General features: G+C 37.2%; 1 protein-coding gene across 6 annotated transcripts in view; it reads right to left on the bottom strand.

The window, feature by feature from the left end:
- Positions 1-24,810, bottom strand: part of LDLRAD4 (low density lipoprotein receptor class A domain containing 4) — a 572,354-nt gene that overhangs the window by 266,324 nt on the left and 281,220 nt on the right. For 5 of the 6 annotated variants that reach the window (XM_033087361.1, XM_033087356.1, XM_033087360.1 and 2 more), the window contains one exon: positions 6,822-6,962. The exons of the other annotated variant lie outside the window; for it this stretch is intronic. In XM_033087361.1, coding sequence (XP_032943252.1) covers positions 6,822-6,962 — 141 coding nt within the window. The remainder of the gene's footprint in view (positions 1-6,821; positions 6,963-24,810) is intronic. 6 annotated transcript variants of the gene reach the window in all.

Genomic DNA, 24,810 nt, shown 5'->3' on the forward strand with positions numbered 1-24,810 from the left:
GCAATTGCAGAAGGAATTGATTGTTTTATTTCTTTTTCTGAGATTTCATTGTTAGTATACAGGAATGCAATGGACTTTTGTACGTTGATTTTCTAGCTGGCAACTTTACTGTATTCGTTCATTGTTTCTAATAGCTTTTTGGTGGAGTCTTTAGGGTTTTCTATATATAGCATCATGTCATCTGCAAAGAGTGACAATTTAACTTCTTCATTCCCAATTTGGATGCCTTTTATTTCTTTCTCTTGACTGATTGCTCTGGCGAGGACTTCCAACACTATGTTGAAAAGCAGAGGTGATAGGGGACAGCCCTGTCATGTTCCTGAATGTAGAGCAAAGGGCTTCAATTTTTCACCATTAATTATAAGATTGGCTGAGGGTTTGTTATATATGGCCTTTATTATGTTAAGGTATTTTTCTTCTATACCTATTTTATTAAGTGTTTTAATCATAAATGGATATTTTATCTTGTCAAATGCTTTTTTTTGCATCAATTGATATATTCATATGATTTTCGTCCATTATTTTGTTTATGTGATGTATCACATTGAAGGATTTGCATATGTTGAACCATCCTTGTGCTCCTGGGATGAACCCTACTTGGTCATGATGAATAATCTTTTTAATGCATTATTGCATTCGATTTTCTAGAATTTTGTTTAGAATTTTTGCATCTATATTCATCAGAGATATTGGTCTACAGTTCTCTTTTTTTGTGTTGTTCTTACCAGGTTTTGGTATCAGGGTAATGTTGGCCTCATAAAATGAGTTCGGGAGTACTGCCTCTTCAAATTTTTGGAAGAGTTTGAGCAGGATTGGTATTAGATCCTCTTTGAAAGTTTGGTAGAATTCACTAGTGAAGCCATCTGGTCCAAGACTTTTGCTTTTGGGAAGGTCTTGAATGACTGATTCAATTTTCTTACTGGTGATCGATTTGTTTAGATTTTCATGTTCTTCATGGTTCAGCCTTGGAAGGCTATATGTTTCTAATAACTTGTCCATTTCTTCTAGGTTATTGAATTTGGTGGCATATAGTCCTTCATAGTATTCTTGGATGATCCTTCGTATTTCTGTGGCATCTGGGATAACTATCCCTCTTTCATTTCTGATTTTGTTTATTAGTGTCTTTTCTCTTTTCATCTTAGTGAGTCTAGCCTAGGGTTTGTCAATTTTGTTAATCTTTTCAAAGAACCAGCTCTTTGTCACATTAATTTTTTCTATTGCCTTTTTGTTCTCTATTTTCATTTAGTTCTGCTCTGATTTTTATCATTTCCTTTCTTCTGCTGACCTTTGGTTTCATTTGTTCTTCTTTTTCTAGTTCTTTAAGGTGTAACATGAGGTTATTTATTTGGGATTTTTCTTGTTTCTTGAGATAGGCCTGTGATTATATAAATTTCCCTCTTAAAACTGCTTTCGCTGCATCCCAAAAATTTTGGTAGGATGTATTTTCATTCTCATTTGTATCTACATATCTTTTGATCTCTCCTCTTATTTCTTCTTTGACCCAGTCATTCTTTAAAAGTATGTTGTTTAATCTCCACGTGTTTGTGGTTTTTCCTGCTTTCCTTTTGCAGTTGATATCCAATTTCAAATTCTTGTGATCAGAGAATATGATTGGTATGATTTCAATCTTCTTAAATTTGCAGAGGCTAGTTTTATGTTCCAATATGTGGTCTATCCTTGAGAATGTTCCAAGTACACTAGAAAAAAAAATATATAGTCTGATGTTTTAGGATGAAGTGCTCTATAAATGTCAATTATGTCCATTTCATCTAATGTGTCATTTAGGGCTGATATTTCTTTCTTTATTTTGTTTGGATGATCTATCCATGGCTGTCAATGATGTATTTAGGTCCCCTAGTATAATTGTGTTTTGGTCAATTTCTCCCTTTAGTTCTGTTAGTAGTTGCTTGGTATATTTCAGTGCTCTCTGATTGGGGGGATAAATATTCATGACTGTTATATCTTCTTGTTGTATAGTCCCCTTTACCATTATAAAATGTCCATCTTTGTCTCTTATTACCTTTTTTACCCTGAAGTCCATTTCATCTGATATCACTATGGATACACCGGATTTTCTCTGGATACCATTTGCTTGGAGTGTCAATTTCCACCCTTTCACTTTGAGTCTATGCTTGTACTTGTAGCTGAGATGTGTCTCTTGGAGACAGCTTATGGTTGGGTTTAGTTTTTTGACCCAATCTGCTACTCTGTGCCTTTTTATTTGTCCATTTACATTTAGGGTGATTATTGATATATGAGGATTTCCTATCATTCTATCTTTAGTTTTCTGGTAAGACTGTGGTTCCATTGTTTCTTTGTCTTTTTGTTGTTGTCTATTATTTCTGTGTGGTGGTATTCTATGATTTTTTTCCTGTGTTTCTTCTTTTATTACAGTATATATTTCAGTTGTGCATTTTTTTGAGCGGTTACCCTTAAGTTTATGTAAAAGGAAGATTGATATTTCAAGTATTCCATTTTCTTCAGCATGCTTACTTTCTCCATTCCCATATCTGGTTCAGGCCTTTACTCTCCCCCTTTTTATGTTTTGTTTGCCATAAATTGTCCCTGTTGATTGTGGTCAAATAGCCTCCTTTAATATTTCTTATAGTGCAGGTTATGTGTTAGAAAATTCCCTCAGCTTCTGTATGTCTGGAAAGGTCTTTATTCCTCCTTCATATCTAAAGGATATCTCTGCTGGATACATTATTCTTGGCTCATAATTTCTCTCTTTCAATAGTTTGAATATATGGTTACACTCCCTCCTGGCTTGTAAAGTTTCTGCTAAAAAATCTGTTGATATTCTAATGGGCTTTCCTTTGTCGGTTACAGTCTTCTTTTCCCTGGCTGCCTTGAGCATTCTTTCTTTGTCGTTGATTTTAGACAGCTTCAATTCAATGTGCCTTGGAGAAGGCTTGTTGGGGTTGAGGTAAGTAGGTGTTCTATTTGCTCCTTGGATTCAAGGATCCAGTTCTTTCCACAAGTTTGGGAAGTTCTCATCGAAAATTTGTTTGAATATACTCTCTCTTCTTCTCCTTCTGGTATGCTCATTATTCTTATACTGCTCTTTCTGATGGAGTCAGAAAGTTTTTGTAGAGTTCTTTCATTTCTTTTGACTTTCAAGTCTCTTTTTTCTTCCATCCATGTCATTTCCAGGTTTCTATCTTCTATGTCACTGATTCTTTCCTCCATCTGGTCAACTCTGCTACCGTAGCTAGCTATTTCATTCTTAATTTCTTCTTAATGAGTTCTTAATCTCCAGAAATTCTATTTGGTTCTTTTTAAAAATTTCAGTCTGTTTGGTAAAATGTTCATTTTGTTGTTTGATTGTGTTTTGAGTTCGATAAACTGCCTGTCTGTGTTTTCTTGCATTTCATTGTGTTTTTTCATAACTGCAATCTTGAATTGTCTGTCATTTAAGTCACATATTTCCATATCTTTAAGTTCATTTTCTGGAGACTTTTCATTTTCTTTCTGAGCTGTCTTGTTGCCTTGGTTATTCATGGTAATTAATGGTATATTATTTCTCTTCCTAGACTTCTACAGGAGTGGCTTCTGCAACAGGTTGATAGGAAGAGGTCTTTCTTTTACTTTCCAGTACGTATTGGTAGAATGTTTTATCTCCGACTGCAGCCTGTTATTCTCTCTCAGACTGTAGTGTTATGTTTTCTCTGCACTATTCCAGCTTCTCACACAATGGGTGGATTCCCTGGAAGGCGGGCTTCTCCTCTGTTCACAGTTTGCCTTGCTCATAAGGCACCACGTCCGTGTGGGGATGCGGAGAGCTTTTGAAGTTCCAAAGCTCTTCCTGCACCAGATTCAGAGCCTGTGTGTTTCAGTAGCTCTGTTTTTTCCTGCAGGGATCCGTCCAGATAGGTGGGGACAAAGTCGGGTTGGGTTGTGAGAGGTGGCCCAGAGCAATGGTGGCAACCACCACCACAGCCAGTCCTCCCTTCCACAGCTCCCTCCCCTTTGTCAGAACTAGTTGGGCTGCGAATCTGTGTCTGTGGACCACAGGGCTCAGAACTGCAAATATTCTGTTCTTTTGATCTGACACTGCAACTGTTCCGCTTCTAGCACTGAGAAGGTGGGTTGGGGCAAGTTCTGGGAGGGTAGGGATGGGGCAGCTAGGCTCAGTACCTAAGGTTCCATTCTCTGCCAAGTACTGAGGGCTTAAACTACCGTTTTCAGCCTTCTTCCCTCAGTCTTTTCTCTGAGGTCTCTGCCGTGAGCGTTGGGTTCAGCTGTGTTATATGCTGTCCCCTCAGCGCTGTGGGTCATAAACGGAGCCCTAGCAGTCCGAGTTCTTCCCTCTCCCGCAGCCGTGGTAGTTCTGGGATGCAGCGAGCTTGGAGCACTGAGCTAGGTCTGCGTCTTGTGCCCCCATGGCCCCGTCTCCGCACTTCTCCCTTCCCTCCTCCCCTGCTGGCTCAATTTGCCCACCTTTAGGTGATTTCAGTAGTGTGCCTCTTAGTCTTGCTTGTCTGCTGTGCAGGGAGTCTTTTGTGGAGTTATAGTTGTTCAATTTGTTGTAAATTCCAGGGAGATTTCAAGAGACTCACCTCACACAGCCATTTTTATGACGTCACCGCTGAGAAACCTTATATGACAGCAGTTGTTCACATTTTACAGAGACAGAAACCAAGCCTGAAAGGGCTTCAATTACCTACTTAAGGTAGAATTTGAACCCAAGTCCACCTGAAGCCACAGCCATGGTCTTGTCCTTTGTCATTCTGTTTCCTAGGTCTCCAGTCTTCTTAAAAGAGAGCGCAATGTAAATAACCTCTCATTTTAGTTATAGGACACAACAAGTTATATTTATATCTGAACTGTAGGGACCAACAATTTGCCAATAGGATCTTCAAATTCCTCTGTTAGGGCAAACTCTTGTAGCTGCCTGGGAAATGTTGAACCACTTACAGACGTAACTGCTTCACCTGGCTTCTAAGCAAAATTAAAATATTCATACTTTTAAAATGGATGAAAAAGACATGTGGAAATAGGCTTTAAATACCAGGAAACAATACTGATGAGAAACGAGGGAAGGGGAGAGAAAAGAAAAGGAGGGGAAGGGAGGGGGGCAGAGAGCGGCGGGCAGGGGAGAGGAGGGGTTTAATAGGAGGAACGGACCCTGAAGTGAAGGAGAAGCACCTTCAAGATTCAGTGAATCAGTCTGTGACGTGCCCTAGGGCCAAAGGTTTGGTCATCTGCTTTTCACAGTCAAGGTACCACACACAGTCCTAATAGTCTCTCTATAGCTTATCATGCATGTGCTTGCTGTTACTCAAGTCTAGAGAAAAACAACAACAAAAATCAAGAAATTGGCTTTACATTGCCCTTCTTATTCTAAGATCCCTTGGCTTGAGTTTAGCTGACCTACATCAAGGGCTTAGTATCAGCAAGACTCTGTTCTAATTGCTTTATGTGGACCATCCCACTTAATCCTCATGATACCCATTCTCATGACTCATTGTGCAGATGAGGCCACAGAGCTGCCCAACTGTTGGGTAAGTACCAAGTCCAGGATCCGGACCCAGCAATCCAGCTCAGAGCAGACAGAACAAACACTTTGTGGACCCCTTCCCTGAGCCCAGGCAAGCCACATTATGCAAATTACAGTACTGACAATTGCAAAGGCTATTACACAAAACATCATCAGAGGAAACAAATGGACCAAATACCCAGAAGCACACACATAACCTTAAATTGTATTTTGAAAGCATAGACATGGGATTCTAAGAACACTCAGTGTTAAGAAAATGCAAACTGACACAACAAAAAAGCTTGAATTTAGCAAGCATAAAGAGCAAGCTTAGACTTTACTAGGCACTGTTATTCTCTGAGTTTTCCCCCAATATGAAAAATACAGTAGGAATAGAGAAAATTGTTTCTTTTAAATAATCTCTCCACATTTCCCATTACAGTATCAGTATTTATGTAGTCTAATTTTCATAACAAAAATGTACAGAGCTGTAAATAAAAACAAATATAACCCCTCAAAATCATGTCAATAACACTGGGAAGATAAGTTGAATGTTTCATGAAATGATCGCAGTAAGAAGACCCCATGAAGAGGGTCAGTGCTACAAACATTCCTCCAGAGTGTGCTACTGCAAAATCATTCTGTCATCCTCAAACCACTTCACTTAGCCCAAGGAAACACAGGAAACAATAAACTATTTTCCCTAAGAGAAGTTCAGCAGTGCTTCAAAGCTGCCTTCTCTCTCCTTCCTCTTCATAAAAACCATGAAATCAAAAATCAGTGAACTTCAAACTATTTATTTCACCTTTTCAAGTTCAAGAATTTCTCAGCCTTGGGATTCACAAATCTAAACACCTCACTTAAGTTCTTTTCCATCCAGCAGCAAATAGAAAAACACATGATCAGAACCTTTTTTAAAAGTCCAATATAAATCTGTTTTCTTATTTTAATTACATAATTAATTATGGCCTCTCCACATATCTTTCTTTGCTTATTTAAAATTATTTGAAAATTGTTTCAAATTACTCTTTAAAAATTCTACAAAACTGGTAGGAAGAATACTAAATCAATATATTATTTCTTGGAATCCAGTAAATGCTTCTGGGTAGCAAAATCCTATTCCGAAACATAGTGTCACTGGACATCTCTGAAAATAGAATAAATTTCCCACTTTTAGACACACCATTTTTCTATCCTAAAAGAAGAAAACATTCCCTTTGTGAAAATGTAAATCTTGCCCCGCAAAACAACATCTTTCCCATTTCCACCAGGACCCTACCTCCTAACCATTTCAAAAACATAATCAAACCTAATCATGCCAAGGTGCGTAGGAGGGACTTACAGTTGAAGATGCCCGGAGGTGGATGTTCAGTCACCAGGAGACAGTTTTCTTCATCACTGTTGTCCCCACAGTCGTTCTGTTGGTTACAGACCAGTGAACCAAGATACAAGCATTTACCGCTGGTGCAGGTGAATTTGCACTCTGAAAAAGTACAATATAAAGCATGAAGTAGTCAATGCAAACTTGATGCTCTTGAGTTGTTTTTCGCATTCCGTGACTGTTTGGGAACTCAATTCTATCTGGAGATCCCAGGAAACTGATCTTAGAGAAGGACTATCTTGGTAAGGACCTTCCTTCTATGAAATGCACAGGATAGTGCCCCAGGGGCACTCTGGGGCCTGCCATACATTACTCACCCCACTTCTATAACCCACAAAATTAGTAACACAGGTGCTTTCTTTCCATGACCTGCCCAGCAAAAGTCACAGCTATGAGGCTCTCATTTAGCTTGAAAAACATCCATGATTTCCATGCCTCCAAGGATGAAGAGCTTATGCAGCAGCGACTGGGGCTGCAGCAGAATTTGGAAGTTCAGGCTTGCTAAAAGGAGACACATACATTTTATTTCCAACTTTTCACTATATATTGTGAAGCTTTGAGCAAAATATTTAACCTCTCTAGTGTTCATGCCTAAGAAAACCCAGGTTTAATACAAGGTAGGAGTAGCATTGACTTTATAATGTAAAATATGGGAAAACAATGTGAGCTTTCTGCTCAGAAGCATCTATGCCGGAGACCATGTGGAGTGACTTAAAGAATAGGATGGAGACCAACCCAGATCCCTGTAGGTCACATCGAACATGTATCTCTAAGTCTATACAAAGCAATATTTGAAAATGGAATTAACTTTTATAAGACTTTAAAATAAATTTGCAAACTTAACACATTACTATCAATTTAAGCAATTAAGGATAAAGGAAGTGACACAATTACATAGACATGGGCACATAGATGTGTATGTGTATCACCTTGCATTCTGTGAGCTTTTTACTAGGAGTACCCACAGAAGCCAGCAGGATTCACATAGTATGTTCCACTCAGTGGCAGACAGTAGGAAAAAACTCAGGAAAAGCATCTCAGGACACCCACTGACACAGACTATCACAGCTTCTTCATTTCTCTTCAATTTTGTCTGTCTAGAATATGAGTGGCAGGCTTGGATCAAGTTCAGGGTCTTTTCAACTCTAAAATTCTGTTATTCAAATAAAAGACTGGGCATCAGAACACCAAGGCCTCCTCCAGCTACGCTAAGGGCACATGGGGCTGCAAAGAGAATAACCCTTTACCTGCTCTAAAGAGACAGAACTTAAATCCTCAAAAGTATTTATTTCTGTGACCCAGTATGAAAGGGATCTTATAATTCTCCATTTGTTCACATTCTCTTAAAAGAATATAGAGACACCAACCACAGATCCTGACCTAGTTTAGAATAACATGTGAACACAGCCCAAATGTACAACCACAAGTTCGCTGCTGGCTGGGTTAAAAAAATCTGTGTGCTGGGTATGATCCAGGCCATGTGGTAGGAGCATTGTTGAAACCAAGCTCTCTCTTCCCATAAGGTAGAAAGATTAAAATCCAGCTGTTTGAGATCACATTTATGAAGCAACTATTTTTTAAACTTAATTTAATGGGGAAAAAAGGATGTCAAGGAAAGAATTTATCTTTCTTTCCAAAAGAAATATTGGAGTTTGAATTAATACCAAACATGAAAAGGACGTTAAGCCAAAACAGGTACTCTTCATGTTGCCATGTTGATCAGAAAAAAAGGGAATACTAACCTATTGGAATCAAACTCCAACTAAAATATTAACCATTGCTGTGGTTTGACAGGATCTCAGGCTAGACACCATGTTGAAGTTCGTGTGGTACTTGAAGCCAACAGGAAAATGAACCCACATCCACACATTACTCATTTCAACTTGTTCAAGGGAGACTCAGACTAGAGGAACAAAATATCTTCAAGGAAATTAATTATGTGATTAATTCATTCACATAAACAGTATTTTAGCCCCTTCTTTGTTATGTGCCAGGTACTGAGACATGGAAACACAAAGATGAAAGAGCAAGCCGTCTTCAAAGGGCTTACAATATGATTTTTTTTTTATGTGAACAGTGACTAATATATTTGCTAACTCCTTCCAAGGACATATTTTCCTTTTTTATATCCTTCACATCTTGAATGCTCCCTGGCAAATAATAGGTACTTGGTGAATCACATATTTATTGAAAAAATTAATGATCTAATCTGAGCCTCGTAAGAACTCTGTGAAATAATTATGGTAGGCATTATTCCTATTTTATAGATGAGGAAATTAAGACTCAGAGATTAAGTAAGTTGCCCATAAATACACTGCTAATAAATGGCAAAATCCAGAGGAGTGTCCAAATTCTCTAACTCCCATCTCAGGGCTCTCCCCATTGTTGCCTCTCAATTTCCAAATCTGCTTTCATGAATGTGTAAGACTGGTTTGTAATGAGGATGCCCATTAATGTAACAAAGTTCTCAAAATAGTTTTTTTCATAAGTAGGCTTAACATAACTCAGGACACATTAACAAGGCTTAGGCCACTAATTTGCTCAGAAAGCTCTCACTTCTTAGATAATGGAAATATCAACATCAACACATTGAATCTCAAATTCCTAAAATCTAAATCTTCTCAACTATGAATCATTAGCTGAATATCAAACTAAAGGTCTCTCCATCACATGGCCACTTGAATCAAAACTATTAGATTGAAATTTTGAATCTATCAACTTCTTGATGTGATATAGAAACTAGAAAATTGCTATAATTGCTATAGTGCTATAAAGTGGTAAAGATTAATGCTAAAGCTGGAGTGAAATTTTAGACTAGAATAAAATATCTCTCCAAGTTAAAATAACGGTGCTGACTGAGGCAGGCTTCCAACTCTATCCTGACTCACCCTGCAAAGCCATCTCCAACACACTTTGCTATCCAAAAGCCAAGTACATTCAGACCTTAGGGGGTGGTCCTCTAATAACTAGCTTATTGTGATATTTGAAACAAACTAAGAACCCTACAGGGTCTGTGTCTGCATACTGGAATCACCTGACCATCTTTCAACACTACTTATACCTGAGCTCCACACTGCTCTCACTAGCCTTATGCCTGGGCAGTGGGGGTTTCTAGAGATCCTTAGAATGATACTGATGGGTGGCTAAGATAGAGAACCAATGCCTAGTAAGAAGTAGATAACTCTCACTTAAATTAAGCCCTCTCTTTAGCTAATAGTATATTACTGGAATGTTTAGCTGGTATTTGCTAATTTACTAAAAAAAAAAAAAACAATAAAAAATAATCTCTTAAAATAGGCAAAAAAATGGTGATGAAAGCAGAACTGACTCTGGGTGGTGAACATACAATGTATACAGATGATGTACAATAGAAACCCATACTTGAAATCTATGTAATTTTACTAACCAACGCCACCCCAACAAATTTAATTTTTTAAAAAAGGGCCAGGTATTTTGATGATTCCTGTATATAGGGACTGGTTGTTACAGCTCTGTACTATCAACTGGATATTTCAGAAACTTTGAGACCCCAAAACTACATTTTGATACACTAGAGCCAGAAAATGTCCTCAATGAAATAAAACTCAAGTCAGAGAAAGACGACAGAAGAATAAAAAAATGTTTTGTTATATCTCGTCCATTATTTGTGGAACTTGAGTATTTCTGCCAAGCCAGAAGCTGAAGGAAATCAAATATTGTTAAACATTGGAAACATTCTGGCTACAAATTCAATGTATAATATTGGAATGGAATACAGAACAAACAACTCAGTTTTTCCTTCAATAGCTATAGATTTAATTTTTAAAATTATAATATTTAAATAACTCCTCTTTGTTAAATTCAGGACTTTAACACTGAAGAAAATGTCATTCCTGTCATATTTTTTATGTGATTTCTTATGAAACAATTTCTAGAATCAGCAATATATTTTAGAATCACTTTATATATTCATAGTAATAAAGAATTTTCTCCAAATTTGGGGTCTTTAATTTCTCTACAATCCTACATAAAGCTTCTGATGCATTTCAGTGACTTTGATTTATTACAGATTCATAAAATTCTAATGCTGAGAGGGCCCTAGAGACACAGTGGTCCATCCTCTCATGTCACAGATGAGGAAATAGTCCAGAGGGAATTCCTGACTTACCCAAAGTCAGAAGACAAATTCTCTATAATGGAACATAAAACCCAAGATTTCTACCAAATTGGGAGAAATAAACCTTTTTGTACTGAACGTCATTCTAATTATGTACAAACTAATATTAACTAGCTGGAGTATACTGTGTGAGACAGAAAAGAAAGTAATGATTAAGAATAAGAAAATTTCCTAATATTTTGTTACCCTTTTTTTTAAAAAATCAATTTTAAGAGTCCTAAAACCAGGAAAAATGGAATATCCTGGGATGTTCTATGAATTCCAAACTTTTATACAAAACGCTATACTAAAAAAATTTTTTAAGAACCAGTAGCTTAACAATTTGAATAGTCTAAATCTAAACTTAGACAGGATTCAAAGATAAATGTTCAATCTTGACTTCCAGGAGAACAAATCTGCATCCCAGAGACCAAAGTTAACCCACTGGGTAGAGTCAACATTTTATTAGTTAAAAGGCAATAAAAAGTACTTGAAAGTTGCTAAGAGAGTAGCTCTTAAATGTTTCTCTCTCCCTCTCTCTCTCTCTCTCTCTCTCTCTCTCTCTCTCTCTCTCTCTCTCTCTCTCTCTCACACACACACACACACACACACACACACTCACACACACACACACAGTAATTCGGTGACGTGATGAGGGTTTTAGCTAACGCTATGGTGGTGATCAGCATTCTGCAATATGTAAGTGTAAGTATCAAATCAACACGTACCCCTTAAACTTACACAATATTGTATGTTAATTATATCTAAATAAAACTGGGGGGGGAGCAACAAAAAGTTGTTCTCAATTTTTCCTACAGTCTTTTTAAAGCCTCAGTTTTCACAGATATGATCTTAGTCCCAAAATATAGACCTATACAGAGTATTACATCACAACTGTAAAATCAGTCTTTTTTGTGAATTGGCAAGGTAGTCTCCCTTAGCTATTTCTGTTAAAATTCATACAGTAACATTGACTCATTCAGTTCACACTTCTATCATTCACAAACCTGAGAACTGAGATTTTGGCTCCAACATTTCTGACATTAAAATCTAGAAACTGCTGTCAGTAATGGGGCCTTCATAATGTACTTACATTGTGACTAGCAAAGAGATAAAACTTAGCCATTAATAACCTGTACGTGAAGAATTAATAGGTATCTAAAATTAAGATAAATAATTTATTATAACCAATGTAAGTTTACATTTCCTAGTGTAGAGATGAAAATAATATTTTTATTGATTTATGTATACATTGCCTATTCACCTGCAAGGTACAAGTTTATCTATCATAAAAGTAAAATTCAAAAAAAAAAGGAAAACAGTGATTAAAAGATAAAAACCCATGAATTTAGAAATGCAGGGGAAAAGAGAGAAACTGTGACTGAAGAGAGCTCTAGTAATTGGTCACTAAACTGAACTCCAAGCCAACGAGCTGCCACAGAGACAAGGAAACCAGAGACATGGTGGTGAGCCCTCACTGGTCCATAGTAGTAGGCATTCCAGTTAGTCAGAAACAGACTTTCTCCTGCTTCTAGGAATTAAGAGGATCTATCCCTCTTTTTACGAAAGGGTGCTGTACAATAACATGGAGGCTATCTGAAGTACCAATTTTATCAAGGAAAGGAAAAGGGCTCCCCATACTATTCCCTATATCAGCCTTCAGTGCGGTTGGAATACTAGTTTCCATAAAGGAAGCCAGAATTACAGTGTCCAGGAAGGAGTGATTTAGCAAATTATGAAGATAAAAGTTTTGAGAATCTTCAGAAGTGAAAAATTAATCCTTAGGGCTATTCATCTCAAATGTCAGCTTTTGATAACATGTGAATGGCATAAGGATGATATATGCACATTATCCTACAAAATTTTCAATGCAAGAAATATATTTTGAGTAACCTGTAAAAGACTTAATATCTCACATAATGTCAATGTTTATCTCCTTGGAAATCTGAGGAACGAACTACACAAGTTGTGTGTGCTCCATCTAACATTACATGGCGATCTGCACAGCATGCCAAGAGTTAAAGACTGAATCACTAATGAAGCTCTCACCTCACACTAAGAGGAGGCTGACTTTCCTGGTCTTATGTAAATTTGGAACAAAGGGGTATTTAATTTGAAGGTTTATATTCTGTGTAATGAATTAACTTACCCACAAGTATGTAATCAAAGTCTTATCTTATGTGGTGCTACTGAAACCATAGTTGTCCTTCAGAAACATGAATCTGACATGATAAAAGGATATTTTCCCATATAATAAGATTAACATACTGTGTTTCCCCGAATATAAGACCTAGATGGACAATCAGCTCCAATGAGTCTTTCGGAACAAAAATTAATATAGGACCCAGTCTTATATTATATTAAATAAGAACCGGTCTTATGTTACAGTAAAATAAAGACCCGGTGTTATATTAATTTTTGCTCCAAAAGACGCATTAGAGCTGATTGTCCGACTCGGTCTTATTTTTGGGAAAACACGGTAGCAGAGCATCCCATCAAATATAGTAACAAAAACTCAATCCATTTTATGATATGGATTATTGGTCTCACTATGGTGCTGAAAAGATTTTAATGTACCTGAAATTCTCTGAAAACCGTAAGTGAAAAATGTGCTCTTAGAAGTACCAGGTACTTTCAGACTTTAGACTTCTGGTGCTAAATTTACCCTTTAGAACAGCTTTAAAAAACTACCCAACTTTCATCAAAACATCATCAGGTATTTCAAAAGTCAGTGAAAATCCTTTAAAACTTGAATTAGCAAATAGCACTGTTTCTTTTCTATGTTTAAAACCAATGAATGAATGAACTTTTTCTGTCTTTCTGTATATAAAATGTGAGGAGGTATATTATCTCCTTAGAACAGTACTGAAAATAAGCAGGTAAGAAAACACCTTAAAACACTTTGAAGAACAAAAAAGGTATATCAATATATGCAATGCACATGGGAAATAGTTTGAAAGGAAGTTGATAAAACATAAACAGTGACTATGTCTGGGTGCTGGGGTCACTAGTAATTTGTAAGCTTCTTGTGAATTTTATGTATGATTTTATATCAGGAAAAATATACAGCCTCTTCTAAGGGGGAAAAAAATCTCTGTGAAAACCAAATGTTTGTAGAATTCTAAATCCATCACAATCCTAATGTTTGTGTGTTTTTTAATTAAAGTTTATTAGGGTGACAATTGTTAGTAGTTACATAGATTTCAGGTGTACAATTCTGTATTACATCATCTGTATATCACATTGTGTGTTCACCACCCAGAGTCAGTTCTCCTTCCATCACCATATATTTGATCCCCCTTACCTTCGTCTCCAACCCCCTACCCCCCTTACCCTCTGGTAACCACTAAACTCTTGCCTGTGTCTATGAGTTTTTGTTTCTCATTTGTTTGTCTCGTTCTTTTGTTGTTTTTGGTTTATATACCACATATCAGTGAAATCAGATGGTTCTCTGCTTTTTCAGTCTGCCTTATTTCACTTAGCATTATAATACAATCCTAATTTTAAAGGCACCAATAAAGTACTAATTCCCAATGGCATCATCCAAACAAAACTCCAGACATACATCTCCAACCCCACAAGCATAACCACTATTTCAATTACATTTCATTTCATGAAGAACACTGAGCCCCTGCCACTGGTGAAGCAGTAGTATCAGTAGGGATACCAGTTGGCAGTATCTGCCTGAGTAGCTGCCTAAGGGGAGAGTGAAGGGAGAGGAGGTCTGCTATGAGTTCACGCCAGTCCTGTGGAGCTTTGTGTGCCACGGGAGGACAGAAAGTGGCTTTTACTCTAAGACCTGAGCCCAAGGACTAATATACTCTGACATTTTAAAAAATATGTGAAAAAGGTGTGTGTGTGTGTGTGTGTGCGTGTGTGTGTGTGTGTGAGGCCCAAGTTAACGGATTTATACTAAGGAAAAAAACCCCATGTAACCAGCACACTGATCAAGATACAGAAAGGCGCATGAAGGGGTGGGGAAATGGAGGTTTCCTGGGGTGTTCTAACTTTCATTTTAACAGAATGCCACTGTCTGCAATATGAAAATAAGACTCTAGGGCCAGGCATCCACTCAAGAAGAACCTTGTATGCCTTGCTGAGGACCGTTACTGGCTCTCAACCAATAGGTTTTAAATAAGTGTATTTGAATGTAAGGGTTACCGGGCAGTATCAAGCATTTAATATACATTCACCAAGATTAAACTTGCAAAATCCTCTTATGACTGCTCCATTGGGTAAGCAGCATAAATCCTCAAAACTAAACAAGAGTTCTAAGTTATCTACTGATAAATGTTCTTTCCATAAGCATCTGAGGTACACAGGTTATAAGGACAAAACCCAACTGTCAGGACCAACATAAATGGATGCACAGGCATATTATAGCACAAATCTGGGCCCCAAAGGGGGGAACACAGGGGTGAAATTTCCATTTTCTTGTACACCTGGATAATTTCTTCAGATATATCTTCCATTACAATAATTATCAATTTAATTCTGTCTACTCTACTGCTAAATTCTTCATCAATTCTTAAATTTTCAAAGATTTTATTTTTCATTTTTTAAAGTGTATTTTATTTGTTACTATAATGTTTAATTTTATATGGCAACTTAGCTAGGTTATGGTGCCCAGTTTTTTGATTAAAAACTAGTCTAGGTGTTGTAAAAATATTTTTTACAAGTGATTAACATTTACAACAAGTTGACTGTATGCAAAGCATACTACCCTTGATAATGTGGTTGAGCTTCATCTAATCAGTTGAAGATCCTAAGAGTAAAACTTTGTTTCCTGAAGAAGAAGGAATTCTACCTAAAACTGCAACATAGAAATCCTGCCTGAGTTTCTAGCTTGCCAACTTATTCGATAATATACAAACTTGGGAACCTCCACAAGCATGTGAACCAATTCCTTAAAATAAATGTAGATAGGTATTCAACTGATGAGACACATAGATGATAGATAGATAGATAAATAGATAGATAGATAGATAGATAGATAGATAGATAGATAGAAATATATCTCTCTCCATATTGATAGATAGGTATAGAAGATATCTAGATATATATAGACAGATATATGGGTAGATAGGTATATATGATAGGTATATATGATGGTTTGTGTTTGTGGATAGGTAGCTCCCATTGTGCAAAAACTCTTTGATGCAGTTTAATGTAGTCCCATGTTCATCTTTTCTTTTGTTTCCCTTGCCCAGGGAGACATATCAAAAAAAAAAAAAAAAAAAAAAAGGAAAGAAAATGTTACTAAGAGAGATGTCAAAGAGATTATTGCCTAAGTTTTCTTCTAGGAGTCTTATAGTCTCAGGTTTTACATTGAAGTCTTTAATCCATTTTGAGTATATTCTTGTTTATGGTGTAAGAAAGTGATAGAGTTTTATTCTTTTGTATGTATCTGTTCAGTTTTCCTAACACCATTTATTGAAGAGACTGTCTTTATACCATTGTATATTCGTGCCTCCTTTGTCATAGATTAATTGACCATATAGGTGTGGGTTTATTTTGGGGTTCTCTATTCTGTTCCATTGATCTATGTGTCTGTTTTTATGCCATGTACCATGCTGTTTTGATTACAATGGCCTTGTAGTATAGTTTGATATCAGGTAGCATGACACCTCCAACTTTGTTCTTCTTTCTCAAGATTGTTGTTGCTATTCGGGGCCTTTTGTGGTTCCATATAAATTTTAGCATTATTTGTTCTAGTTCTGTGAAAAATGTCATTTGTATTTTGATAGGGATTGCAGTGAATCTAGATTCCTTTGGGTAGTATGAACATTTTGACAACATTAATTTTTCCTATCCATGAACACGGTATATCTTTCCATTTATTTATGTCTTCTTCAATTTGTTTCTTCAGTGTCTTGTAGGTTTCTGAGTAAAGGTCCTTTAGCTCCTTGATTAAATTTATTCCTAGGTATTTTATCATTTTTGATGCAACTGTAAATGGAATGGTTTTCTTAATTTCATTTTCTCATAGTCTGCTATTGGTGTATAAAAATGCAACAAACTTTTGAATATTAATTTTGTGTCCTGCTACTTCACTGAATTATTAATTCTAATATTTTTTGTGTGTGGAATATTTAGGGTTCTCTCTATATAGCGTCATGTCATCTGCAAATAATGACAGTTTTACTTCTTCCTTTCCAATTTAGATGACTTTTCTTTCTTTTTTCTTTTCTTTTTCTATTTTTTTTTTTTTTGTCTGACTGCTGTGACTAGGACTTCCAATACTATGTTGAATAAAAGTAGTGAAAGTGGGCATCATTGTCACATTCCTGATCTTGAAGAAAAAGCTTTCAGATTTTCACCAGTGGGTATGATGTTAGCTGTTGATCATATTACGGCCTTTATTAGATTGAGGTAAGCTCCTCTATCCCCACTTTGCTGAGAGTTTTTATCATAAATGGATGTTCAATATTGTCAAATGCTTTTTCTGCTTCTATTGCTATGATCGTATGATTTTTATCCTTTATTTTATTTATGTGGTGTATCACGTTAATTGATTCGTGTATACTGAACCAACCTTGCATCCCAGTAGTAAATCCAACTTGATTACGGTATATGATCTTTATAATGAATTGCTGTATTCAGTTTGCTAACATTTGTTGAGGATTTTTGCATCTATGTTCAGTAGGGATATTGGCCTGTAATTTTCTGTTTTTGTAGTGTCTTTGGTTTTCTTATGAGGATAATGAGGGCCTCATAAAATGAGTTTAGGAAACGTCCCACCTCTTGAATTTTTTTGGAATAGTTTGAGAAGAATAGATGTTAATTCTCTTTTGAATGTTTGGTAAAATTCACCTGTGAAGCCATCTGGTCCAGGATTTTTGTTTGCTGAGAGCTTGTTGATTACTGATTTGATTTCATTAGTTGTAATCAGTCTGTTCAGATTTTCTGTTTCTTCTTGATTCAGCCTTAGAAAGTTGATGTTTCTAGGAATTTATCCATTTCTTCCACACTGTCCAATTTGTTGGCATATAATTGTTTGTAGTATTTCCTTATAATCCTTTGTACTCTTGTGGTATCAGCTGTCATTTCTCCTCTTTTATTTCTGATTTTATTTATTTAGGCCTACTCTCTTTTTTTCCCTGATGAGTTTGATTAAAGATTTATCAATTTTATCTTTTCAAAAAACCAGCTCTTAGTTTCATTGATCTTTTCCCTTATTTTTTAGACTTTATTATGCTTATTTTCACTCTGATCTCTATTTCCTTCCTTCTATTCATTTTGGGCTTTGTTCGTTTTCCAGGTCCTTCAGGTATAAGGTTAGATTGTTTGAAATTTATGTGGTTTCTTTAGGTGCCTGAATTTCTATAAATTTCCCTCTTAAAACTGCTTTAGCTACATACCATAGATTTTGGGTCTCTGTGGTTTCATTTTCATTTGTCTCAAAGTATCTTTTGATTTCTTCCTTGATTTCATTAAGTCATTAATTGTTTAGTAGCATGTTATTTAGTCTTCACATGTTTATGTGTTTTTCAGTTTTCTTCTTGTAATTGATTTCTAGTTTCATACCATTCTGAACAGAGAAGATGCTTGATCTGACTTCAATTGCCTTAAATTTATTGAGACTTGCTTTGTAGCCTAAGATGTGGTATATCCTGAAAAATGTCCTATGTGCCCTTGAGAAAAATGTATATTCTATGATTTTAGGTGCAATGTCCTAAAAGAATCAATTCAGTCTATCTTATCTAATGTGTCACTTAAGGCCACTGTTTCCTTATCGATTTTCTGTTCTGACAGGATGACCTGTCTATTGATGTTAATGGAGTGTTAAAGTTCTCTACTACAACTGCATTACTTCTGAACTCTCCCTTTATGTCTGTCAACATTTGCTTTATACGAGGTAAGAAAATTAAGTTCATGAACTCATCCTAGAAAAAGTGCTACATACCTCATTGCTGAATATCACTATGGTCACCTTCGAAGTACTCCCCTTGGGAAGCTATGCACCAATGCTAGTGCCTAATCCATCCTTCAAAGCAATTTTGGAACTCTTCCTGGAATGGCCATCAGAGCTGTCGTCATATTACCCTCGATGTCCTGAATGTCATCAAAATGTCTTCCTTTCAATATTTCCTTTATCTTTGGGTAAAAAAAGAAGTCATTGGGGGCTAGAACATGTGGATAGGGAGGGTGTTCCAATACAGTTATTTGTTTGCTGGCTGAAAACTCCCTCACAGACAGTGTCATGTGAGCTGGTGCATTGACGCCATGAATTGTTAGCAAAAAGTTCAGGTTTTTCACACAGCCTTTTCAGCACTTCCAAATAGTAAACTTGGTTAACTGTCCAGTTGGTACAAATTCCTAATGAATAATCCCTCAGATATCAAAAAAGGTTAGCAATATCATTGCAACACGTTCATGAACTTAATTGTCACACCTCATATATTTAGGTGCTCCTTTATTAAGTGCATAGGTGTTTACAAGAGTTTGTCCCTTGTTGGTTTCATCCCTTTATCATTAAAAAACCTCCTTCTTTGTCTCTTGTTACAGCACTTGTTTTAAAATCTATTTTGTCTGATATAAGTATTGCTACTCTACCTCTTTTTTTCCATTCCATTTGCATGAAATATCTTTTTCCATCCCTTTACTTTCAGTCTGTGTGTTTCCTTCAATCTGAAGGAAGCATATGTATAAGTCTTGTATTTTATCCATTCAGCCACTTTTGATTGGAGCATTTAGTCCATTTACATTTACAGTCATTATTAATAGATATATAGTTATTGTCATTTTATTAATTGTTTTCTAATTATTTTTTTTAGTTCTTCTCTGTTCCTTTCTTATTCTCTTTCTTTCTTCTCTGGCATGTTGAGTACTGTCTACTGTTGTTTGGATTCCTTTCTCTTTATTTCTTGTATATATCTTGTAGATTTGGGGTCTGTAGTTACCATGTGCTTCCAGTATACCGAGCTATGTTTATAGCAGTCTATTTTCAGTTGATGGTCACTTAAGTTCAAACACATTTTAGAATCACTGCAATTTTTATTCACCCCCTCCACATCTATGCTTTTGTCATTATTTTTTACTTCTTTTGTGTGTGTTTGCATATATCCTTTAATTTATTATTGTAATTAAACATGATCTTCCTACTTTTGCCTTTTAACCTTTGTACTAGCTTTATAGTTGGTTGATCCACTGCTTTTATCATGTGTTTGCCTTTTTCAGTGAGAATTTTTTTTCTTTTTTGTATTTTCTTCTTCATGTTTTTGATCTTTTCTTTTTTTTCTAAAGAAGTCCCTTTAACATATCCTGTATAACAAAAATAAAATAATAATCATAATAATAATAATAACAATACTGGTTTGGTAGTGATGAACCCCTTTAGCATTTTCTTGTCTGGGAAACTCTATCTCTCCTTTGATTCTAAATGATAACTTTGCTGGGTAAGGTAATCTTTGTTGTAGCTCCTTGCTTTTCATTACTTTGAATATTTCATGCCACTCCCTCTGTCATGCATAGTCCCTGTTAAGAAATCAACTGACAGTTTTATGGGAGCTCCCTTGTAGATAACTAACTGCTTTTCTCTTGTTATTTTAAAGATTCTCTGTTTGTCTTTAGCCTTTGTCATTTTAATTATGATATGCCTTGGTGTGGGCCTCTTTGGGTTCATCTTGTTTGAGACTCTCTGCTTCCTGGACTTGTATGTCTATTTACTTTGTCAGATTAGAGAAGTTTTCTATCATTATTTTTTCAATAGGTTTTTAATCCTTTGTTCTCTCTCTTCTCCTTCTGGTACTCTTATGATGTGAATGTTGTTATGCTTAGTGTTGTCTCAGAGGTACCTTAACCTATCCTCATTTTTTAAAATTCTTTTTTGTTTTTGCTGTTCCAATTGGTTGTTTTCCACTACCTTGTCTTACAAATTGCTAATTCAATCCTCTGCTTCATCTAATCTACTGTTGATTCCCTCTAATGTATTCTTCATTTCAGTTATTACAGTCTTAATTTCTGACTGGTTCTTTTTTGTTTTCTATCTCCACTTTTGTTTCCTATCTCTTTGTTGAAGTTCTCACTGAGTTCATTTATTCTTCCCCTAAGTAAATGGAGCATCATTACAACCAGTGATTTGGACTCGGCATCTGGTAGATTGCTTGTCTCAATTTCATTTAATTCTTTATTTGGAGTTTTATCCTGTTCTTTCATGGAAACATGTTTGTCTCCTAATTTTGGCTGACTCCTTGTATTTGTTTCTTTGTATTAGGTAGATCTGCTTGTCTCCCTGTCTTGGCAGAAGGGCCTCATGTGGTAGGTGTCTATGGGACCCAGTGATGCAGTCTCCCTGGTCACCTGAGCCAGGTGCTCCAGGAGTGTCCCCTGTTGTGTGTGGGTTGTGTATGCCCTCTTGTTGTAGTTGAGACTTGACTGCTGTTAGAACATAAGTGGGTGGGATGGACCCTCAATCTGACTTGCTGTGAGGACTGGCTATGACTACAATAGATGAGCTTTTGTACAGGGGCTGACCCCACAGAGCAGAATTCACTTTAGTGGGGCTCTGGTGCCTGCCATGTCTGCTCTTTGGGTGCAGCCTTTGTGGAGCTGGTTAGGTGGTGCTCTGGTATGGTCTGAAGCTGGCCACTGGGTGTGTTATTTCTGGGGCCTCTTGAGAGGTCAGCTGCCATCTGTGCCCATCCCAGGGACACCTGATACGAGCCACGAAGCGATCTGTGGTTGATTGCCACCTGTGCTAGGCTTGCAGGCATCTGAGAGAGGCTAGGCTGCACTCCAGGGTCAGCTGCCACTAGTTCCTAGCTTGGGGGCTGCTTAGCAAGAAGTATGGGGCACTCCAAAGCCAGGTGCTGCTTGTTTGGCATTTGTGGACCTTTGAGAAATTTTAAGAAAGCCTGTAATGGGAGCCAAGGAAGACCCCGGGTGTAGAGTAGCTGCTGGAAGAAATTCAAGCTGGATGTGTGAGTTGGGAGGGCAGGGTCTTGGGGAATCACCAGGGCAGGGCAAAAGATGTTAGCCAAGTTAACGGAGAGCTCAGATTTGGTGCCTGCCCATGCCTGCTGGCTGGGTGGCATAAAGGCTTGACAAAAGAATAATGGCACCTGCGAACACTTCCTTCCCTGGAGGTGGTCCTGACTCCAGCCCCTCCAGCCTTTGTCCTGAAGCTAGTCAATTCAGATCCTCTCCAATGTCCCTGGAGCTTTTCAAGCTGCTGCCCCTGCACTGAGGCTCCAAGCAAGTGAGTGTATGAGCAAGTGAGTCTGTGGGTAGGCCTTTAAGAGAAATGCCTGGGACTCCAGCAACCCTCCACCTCATTGAGCCTCAAAACCCTCCCTACTGGTTTTGACAGCCAGATGTTATGGGTAGTTCTCTTGCCAGCAGAGAAGCCCAGTGTGGGGCTGGGACCCCTCGCTCCTCAGGGAGTATTTCTGCCATTGAGATATCTATCCTGTTTCTTAACCTCCACACCATGTGTATGGGACCTGCCTATTCTGTGTCTCCGCTCCTCCTATCTTTCTTGATGTGGCTTCTTCTTTATATCCTTAGTAATAGGAATTCTGTTCAGTTAGTCTTCAGGTGGTTCTCACTGATGGTTGTTCTGTCATTTAGTTGTAATTTTGATGTGGTCATGGGAGGAGGCAAGCACAGCATTTACCTACTCTGCCATCTTGACCAGAAATCAAAAGGACAGCATCTGTCCTAACGTATTGCAACCTCTGGGCCTCAGGGCTCTTTTCCTCCAAGCTATTCAATCATTCACTAATTCATTTATTCATTCAAGAGTCCTGCACTTCTCTGGGCTAAGAGCATGGCCACAGGCACCAAGGAGAGAAGTAGACACTCCATTTTCCTGAGTCTCAGGAAAATGGCTTCTCTTCCAGCTCTTAAATTAAATATTGTGTTTATCTTCAGGCAAGAATCTTAACCCCTAGATTCTCTACTGGTAAATGGCATGCCTGGATTATACCAGTTTAGAATCTTTCCTCTGAACAACATAGGTGTTCCCCTTGAAGTTTCAGGGTCTTCAGCAGGAGATGGGAGTGGGAGTGACATCAGTAAAAGAATCCTGACAGGTCTGCTAAGATCTGCATACAGATTAGATTTCCTCTGAGATTTCACTGGAAAAAGGCATTCTCCAGCTAAAAGTTTTGAAAGCCAATGAATGTCTTACATTTAAACAAATTATTTTACTTCTTACAATCCATGATTCTATAAAATTTGAAGAAATTTTAATGAATTCAATCCTCCTTTAGCACTTTGGTATAATACTTCTGATGCCTGCTCTTGGTTATTCTAATGATTATCCAAAAGACAGGTGATTTTTCAAATTTCTGAATTCTGTATGTTTTAATGCATACTGATTATCAACACCACCTCTATGGGATCTTTCACGTCAGCTATAGAAATGTACTGTAACTTCCTATCTTTAAAATAAATATGCCCTTGGCTCCATTCTTCAGTTCTCCACTCCCCCAGCTTAATGCCTTTAACTTGTAATTCTCCCCTAAACAAATTCCAGTCAGGCTTTGGCCCCCATCATTGCGCCAAAACTGCTTATCTGAGTCACCAATGACCCCCATGTTGTTAACTCCAGTGTAGTCACTCAGGCCTTATCTTACTAGACTGCCTTCGACACAGCATTCATTAAATATTTGTTAAATAAATCAATGAACAGAAGTAAAATCTTGTTGGGAGGTTGTTATAGGAAACACAATTAACTACTGCTATCCCTTGAGTGAAGAAAATTTTCTCTAACTGAGCAAATATCCTCACTAGGTGTAAAGGAGACCAAAAAAAAAAAAAAAAAAAAATAGAACTCAAATACATTATTGGCAAATTACATAACACTTTTTAAAGCAAAGAATTACTTAAAATTATTATCCAAAATAGTATTTTTTAAAATTATCTGTGATCTTCATGTATGGAATCACTCTGTCTCTCGTATTCAATGTCATAAATATTTAGTCTTCTCCATCTGTCCCTTCCCAGTCATCTGGCCTAATTCCTAAATCCCAGTGATCTCTCTCAGTGTAGCCCCCATGTATTTTGGAGAGAAATCCCACTGTCTGGCTAAAGCATTGGGCTGTTTATTCAGGGAACAGCCAGCTTCTTCCCTCACAGCTTCCAGCACCCTGAGAATTGGGTTTGGACACTGAGTTTTCCACCTGTCTTATTTTTTAATATCTGCAAACAAGCTTGGGAGCCAGGGAGTAAGGAAGGTATTTACTGATTCATGGTGTTGTTGACCCTGTCTTGTCCTCAAGTTGATCACAGCTAGTTTTTTGTTTTGTTTTATTTTCCTATCTGGGGAGAAACTGCCTCATTTTCTTGCCTTGAGCCTCCCATGGATATTTGCTTGGGGTCCTCCAACTGTTGCACACCCTTTATGAAATGTACCTTCTTGAAAATGTCCACCTTCTGAGACCTCCACAAAAATCAAAACTCACCAAACTCAAAGTGTCACAGGAGCTGGCTACATAAACTCCTGTGCCCCGTCTTCTTTAGCCAATGCACACCGGAATTTTGACATGATATCTTTATACATTTTTTACTGGATAGTAAGATACTCTACTGCAAGGAGAATGCCCCTTGCCCCAAACAAGGACAGACTGCTACCTTTTGTTATTTATTTCCCCATTGGTTCCTTAGAAGCCCTTCTTTGTTCCCTCAAATAAATTTCCCACTTTAAGACCTATTCAACCCTACTGTCATCTATAATAAGCTGATGGCCTTATCATTCACACCCTCGAACAGAGTGCCATATCCAGCCAAGTCCCAAAGCTCCCTCACAACACACATAGCCTTAGAGAAGCTCAGGAACGTTGGGAGACAGATCTATCTCTTCATCTCTAG

This window comes from Rhinolophus ferrumequinum, chromosome 19 (genome assembly GCF_004115265.2).
Source record: "Rhinolophus ferrumequinum isolate MPI-CBG mRhiFer1 chromosome 19, mRhiFer1_v1.p, whole genome shotgun sequence".
Classification (NCBI taxonomy): Eukaryota; Metazoa; Chordata; class Mammalia; order Chiroptera; family Rhinolophidae; genus Rhinolophus; species Rhinolophus ferrumequinum.